This window comes from Echinops telfairi, unplaced genomic scaffold (genome assembly GCF_000313985.2).
Source record: "Echinops telfairi isolate 266 unplaced genomic scaffold, ASM31398v2 ScPeMD7_3533;HRSCAF=4204_0, whole genome shotgun sequence".
NCBI lineage: Eukaryota > Metazoa > Chordata > Mammalia > Afrosoricida > Tenrecidae > Echinops > Echinops telfairi.
Genome location: NW_022107431.1, coordinates 27,250,974 through 27,257,172, shown reverse-complemented (window position 1 = coordinate 27,257,172; position 6,199 = coordinate 27,250,974). Strand labels below are relative to the sequence as shown.

The window sequence follows — 6,199 nt, the reverse complement described above, 5'->3', positions numbered from 1 at the left end:
GCGGGCGCAGGGCGCCCTCCGAGGGAGCCGAAGCCGGGGCGGGCCAGGTGGTGGAGGATGAGCCTGCGGCCTCCGGGGACCTCTGCGCAGTAATGCCAAGATGTAAGTTCCCCCTTCCGCCCGGAGTTCGTTCCCCTAGGTGTTCTTGCTTCCGACGAAATGATTTTCTAAGGACTTCGGCCGCTGTAACCAAAGAAACCGGTTGGTCTTCAGTTTGGCCCCTCGAGGCACCTAGGAGTTGAGGCTGTGATTGCAAACAGCTGTGACATGTGTGGTCGGGTTTTTTTTTTTTAATCCTTGAAAGAGGTCAAGCTCAGAGTTGTGCGGTGCAACGGATCATCAGGTGGGCCAGGCTGCAAGCATGGGGAGAACGTGGTTTGGGTTCACCTTAGGCAAGTAAGAGTGTTCCCAGGGCCAGGGGCCAGCTGGTGCCCTGAGCGGCAGCCCTCCTGGATCAACACCTGGGGGTTTGGAAGCCGGTATGCGGAGAAAATGTTGACTTTATACATTGCCACCATTGGCCGTCGAAGTTATACTTGGAACATGGGCTTATTAGAATCGTTAGGGGGGAAAACCAAACAACTGCGGTGAAAAGGTTCCCGTGTGCTTTGTAGTTTAATAAACAAATATTAAGGAATGTTTCATTTGAATTAATAGGCACTGTGAGGGGCTTTGGATATGCTGAGAAAACGGTGATGCCCACAGGCTTGGCGTCTATGCAATTATCTTTTAAACTTTTAAAGTCAGCGGTGAAGGGACTTAGATGGACCCAGCTAAGGGGCGGCCAAGCCTGGCCTTCCTGAATGGAAAAAAAAGGTTATTCCCGAAAGGGCCAAGCTTATTTTTGTGGCCAACTAAGAAGTTGCTTTTACTTGGAATATGTAATTTCCACACCCCCACCACCCCTCCCCAATGTTTTATTTCAGCTTGGGTAGACACCCTCCCAATTTACCTCCTTCCACTAATTAAGGGACAGAAGTTTCTAGAAAGTGCTACTTCAAACCACCTTCCCTCTCCCAGCTCTTAGAAGAGAGATTTCCATTAATTTCTCACTTTACTTTAATGCCGGGGAAAGACACCCACTTCAGGCCCAGTTTCACTCCTCCCACCAGCACACATTTTGCAAAGTGGGAGAACAATCTAAGCAAAACCAGCTCAGATTGCTGCTGCTGTGTCCCTGGTGGTGGGCACGCAATATAATTACAAAGGAATCACTGAGTTTTAGTAAAACTGTATGTGGCACAAGCCTACACCTGTGGGTTTTAAAGTTTCATGTATGCCAGTGGAATCAGTAAAGTATAACATGAAAGAATTTACCTTGGGAAGCGGCCAACAATCTTCATCTAAGATTTGTTCTCACATACAAGCGAGTCATCGGCGAAGATGAATTTGTTTGAAACTTCACGGTTTATTTGTCCCGCTTCCTTTCAGCTTCATAGATAATTCCGATCTTACAGGAAGGGGAAAAAAGTACACCAAAAAAATACCAGTACCAGTTTAAAAAAAATTTTTTTTAAGTGCAAATGATCTACTGATAATGTGAACATTTTCTGATAGTGAAATTAAATGATGTGGAAACCAATGTAAAACGCTTAGTTCACCAGAATCCCACATAGTTAAGAAATCATGTCATTGAAGCGTAAAAGCATGAAGCTTCAATCATATAAATAATTGGTTTAGTGACTTTGTGTTTCACTATTGAGCAATTTTGACTGTTTTTTTTCTTTTCATACTGCATTGTTTTTCCCCTTTTTGCTGTCTAAAATTCATAAAGCATGGCTTAATTCTGATACTGATGTGTTAGGACATATGGAAATACTATCAAAGTTTCCAAGGTAAATATTCCTATTTTCGTGTGGGAAAATGTTGAGTTGAAGAAAGTTCTTTTAAATGTTAATTTTAATAGTTTTAAGCACACACGATTTAAATATATTTTCTAATTGACCCCTGTGGAAGTAGAATATATGTTTATATTTTATTGTCCTTACATTCTGAAATTTCAGATTTTATAAATGTGTTTTGAAGTTGTGGTGACTGCCTATTTTTCATCCACTAAGAAATGTAGTAGATTTAGCAAGACTTGCATTAATTGGTCTCAAGCTGCATGAAGCTACTGTTCCATTTATGGCTTATATAAATTACATGACATTGTGCTCTTCCAATGTGAATGGTGAATGAGACTATTGTCTCTTGGCTTATGGGGAAGCATTAGAAGCCAGTAGTTTTACTGCCGTATTGGCCATGTCATTCTGGTTTCTGGAAAGAATGATTTAAAAGCGAACTAGTTTATATATTAAAAATAAACTGAAAAGCCCTTCCTTAAACCTGACTATTTTTCTAATTGCCCAAAAGCATCATGCAAAAACAGTTTACATCTCTGCTGGGATGACAAGATTTAGAGGAAAGTAAAACGAACAAGCCACCGAACACTTAATTCATTGTGTATGGTGTGCATGGTCACTTATATTTCTAATTGGGTTCTGTGTATTATAAAAGATAGTTATTTATACTGAGTGATTTGGGCCATAGAATTGAAAGACTTTATCAACCCAATGATGCTAGCAGGACTTGAATGAGGGTACCAGAGCATCATCTTACTTTATATACATTATTTGGGATGGGATTATTTGAGATGAACTAAAAAATACCCTCAAGATTAACATATTGAGAAGTTTGTACCAAAAATAGGAGCCTCGGTGGCATAGTGGGTACAAGTTGGGCTTCTAACTGCAAGTTCAGCAGTTCAAAGCCACCAACTGCTCTGCAGGAGAGACATTGATGGGGCTTTCTACTTCTGTACAGAGTTACAGTCTCGGAAACTCACAAGGGTCCATTTCACTCCGTCCTATAGGTTTGCTGTGAGTCAGCCTCAGCTCGATGGCAGTGAGTTCGTTGTTTGGTTTAGGAGCAAATATGAGAAAGGCTTAACCTATCTTGTCTTGCAAAATCACAAATTGGTTAGAGAACTGTTTATCCTGTAATTGAAAAACTGTACAAGGGACTTGATTGTGTCATTCCAAATGAAATCCAAATGAAACATATTTGTTATCAAATTAGCCATGAGTTAAGGAACAGTATTTGATACTGGTGAGGGTGTCATGAGATAAACACACATTATATCAGTGTAAATGTGTATGACTTTTATTAAGAATTGATTTCACTTTACAGAAAAGTTAAGCAAACCGAAAGAGTACAAAGAATTCTTCTACTGTAAAAATGACCCCCATTTGTTTAATCACGTCTTCCCTCCTTCAGGGATCCCTGTCTCTCTGTCTCTCTTGCTCACCTGATATTGACATATTGACATAATGACATATTGACATTGTTGTTCTTGGTAGGTAGGTCTGGTTGAGTCTGTCCCTGCTCATTGTGACAACATGTCTAATAGAACAAAGCTGTCCCCCAGTCCTGTGCCATCACCCCAGTAGTAGGGATGCTTTGAGGTCATTGTTGTAGTCACTGTGACTCGCCATCTTACTACGGGGCTTTCTTTTTTCCTCTGACCCTCCACTTCAGCAGGCATGATGTCTTTCACCAGGGACTGGTCCCTCCTGATCACGTGTCTACAGTACGGGAAACAAAGCCCGGCCACCATTTCTTTTAGGTTGCCGTACTTCTTTCAAGACAGTCATTTTTCCAGCAGTTCATAGTGTCTTCTCGCTTGTTTATCTGGAAGCCTGTAGTATCTTAAATATTCTTCACCAACACCGTAGGTCAAACAAGTATGTGTGTACATAGGAGGGGATTTTTTTTAATCATTTTATTGGGGGCTCAGACAATTTTTATCACAATCCATACATCCATCCATTGTGTCAAGCACATTTGTACGTTTGTTGCCATCATCATTCTCAAAACATTTGCTTTCTACTTGAACCCTTGATATCAGCTCTTCCCCCCTCCCTCCCCACTCCCTCCTCCATCATGAACCCTTGATAATTTATAAATTATTATTTTGTCATATCTTACACTGTCTCACGTCTCCCTTCACCCACTTTTCTGTTGTCCATCCCCCACGGTGGTGGCTATATGTAGATCCTTGTAATTGGTTCCCCCTTTCTACTCCACCTTCTCTCCACCCCACATGAGGGGATTTTAAATGCTTTCTTATAAAACTATATTATCTTTCAATTAAATTTTTATGTGACTCTTTTGAATCCCCCTCATGAGTGTGTGTTTCTCTGGACATACACCCACACAGGAGAATAAGTCAGAAAGTATTGCTACTAGGGTTCCAATTCATACATGAATGCATTTATTCTATGTAACATGTCTCTATATGTGGCTGCAGACTCTCAGTAATGTACTTGAAGGTGCCCTCACAAAAGGATAATTTTTGTACCACGGGAAGAAGCTATTTTGAGGCCAGGGCTAATATCAAACACAGGCAGCCATCTTTCCCAAATAATTGAAGCTTTGCTACAAGAAAACAGGAATGATGCCCCACATAAAAAGCACCAGGTTTTATGTTTAAGGAAGGTTGAGAAGACCTTGATAATGAGCCAAGAGAGGAAAGATTGTCCATTTTGATGAATGAAGAATGTGGCCAAAGGCCAGAAACTAGTGGGAAAAAAGCATAGAATTACTATTGATATGATAGTTGGGAATCTCACCTGGTTTGGCATTTTCATTTTTAAACAAACATCTGGGCCCCAGGAAATATTTGGCTGGATGAGAGCCAAAAGTCTACCTGAAGATTAACTAGTCCACAGAATCGATCTTCAGTCTTTTAGACAAGATCGAAGCTAATGAAACAATTTTATGGAAGAAATATTAAGCAAGGAGGTTTGCTGAGCTACTTCAATTCAAAGCAATTCAGAAAGTTCTGGCTACAGTGTCTGGAGGTTCCAAAGGGGTATTCTTCATTGATTTTCTCTCAGGACGCAGGGTAATGCAGGGGCCTGTTAGAAAGAATATTGAAGACCGTTCAAAATTGCCTTGCTGAGAAGTCCAGGAAAGTTGCACAGAGGTATCTTTTCCATCAAGACAACACATCTGCTCGTTCTCCTACGTACCAAAGCCATCCTTTGGGAATTTCATTAGGAAACTTTACTCTATTGACCCTATGTCCTTGATCTTGTCCCTTCTTTTGGTTCCGGAAACTCATGGAACATTTAAAAAGAGAACAAATAGAGTCCCTTGGGGATGCCAAACTACTATTTTAATGTAGTGTGAATTAAAGAATGCAGAATTTGTCAGGACATGGTCAGAGAAGCGTAAACACTACGTATGCAGACCTAGGGGCGTGAGTGCAAGTCAACATGCTGATAGGTTCACATGGGGTCATTTTATCGCATCAATATTTCTGTAATTTTGTAGCAGTACACTTTTACTTATTTGTGTGTGTGTGAATTTTTTTCCTAAAGTAAGTTATATGAGTAACACCCATTAAGCTTTCAGGTAGCAGTTTTTACTGAGGGACTTTTAGATTCATAGAGAGTTGTGAGAAATAATGCAGAGATATCATGTCCCCTCTACCATTCCCCCCTCCCACCCCCATTGGTGATATTTTGCAAAACTGTAGTACAAAATCGGAACTTGGTGGTGCCTTATTTGAGCCTGGGGTCCTAGCTGGGAGGTCAGTAGTTTGAGCCTCATAACTGCCCTGAAGGAGAAAGACTTGGCAGTTCGTTTCTGTAAAGACTGTAGTCTTGGGGCAATTCTTCTTTGTGCCAGAGGGTGCCCAGGAGTCAGAAACTGTTTGACCACAATGGTACAGAACAGTACAATCAGCAAGGCCTGGAGGTGCATTGGAAAAACACATGGATGCTGATCAAAAGGTTGATGGTTCTTAACACATCTAGTCACTCAGGAGAGAGATCTACTGTCAAATGGCCCTGTCAGGCAGTTGCCTGCTGTTACCTGGGGTTAGGGTGAGATGGAAATCAACTCGATGGTACCTAACCACTGTATAATCAAGATCACAATCAGGAGGTGGATATGTGCCACCTCTCTTTATTAAAATTTTTCCATGAGCTCGTCATGAGTGTGGATGTGAATGTGTAATTCAAGCGTGACTTTTAATCGCTTGCCCGCACCCACCAGAAAGGTATACTGCTACTCAGGAAAGTGGAACTCTGTGCCATTTTTTTTAAATCACTTTATTAGGGGCGCATACAACTCTTATCACAATCCATACATACATCAATTGTGTAAAGCGCATTTGTACATTCATTGCCCTCATCATTCTCAAAACATTTCC

At 41.1% G+C, this 6,199-nt stretch overlaps 1 protein-coding gene across 1 annotated transcript in view; it reads left to right on the top strand.

The window, feature by feature from the left end:
• The first annotated feature begins 40 nt into the window (after positions 1-40).
• The window catches only part of ADGRG6 (adhesion G protein-coupled receptor G6), a 153,439-nt gene continuing 147,280 nt past the window's right edge, over positions 41-6,199 (top strand). Inside the window, exon 1 of the mRNA XM_045294584.1 lies at positions 41-102. Within this exon, the coding sequence (XP_045150519.1) occupies positions 101-102 (2 nt within the window). The 5' untranslated portion in view covers positions 41-100. The remainder of the gene's footprint in view (positions 103-6,199) is intronic.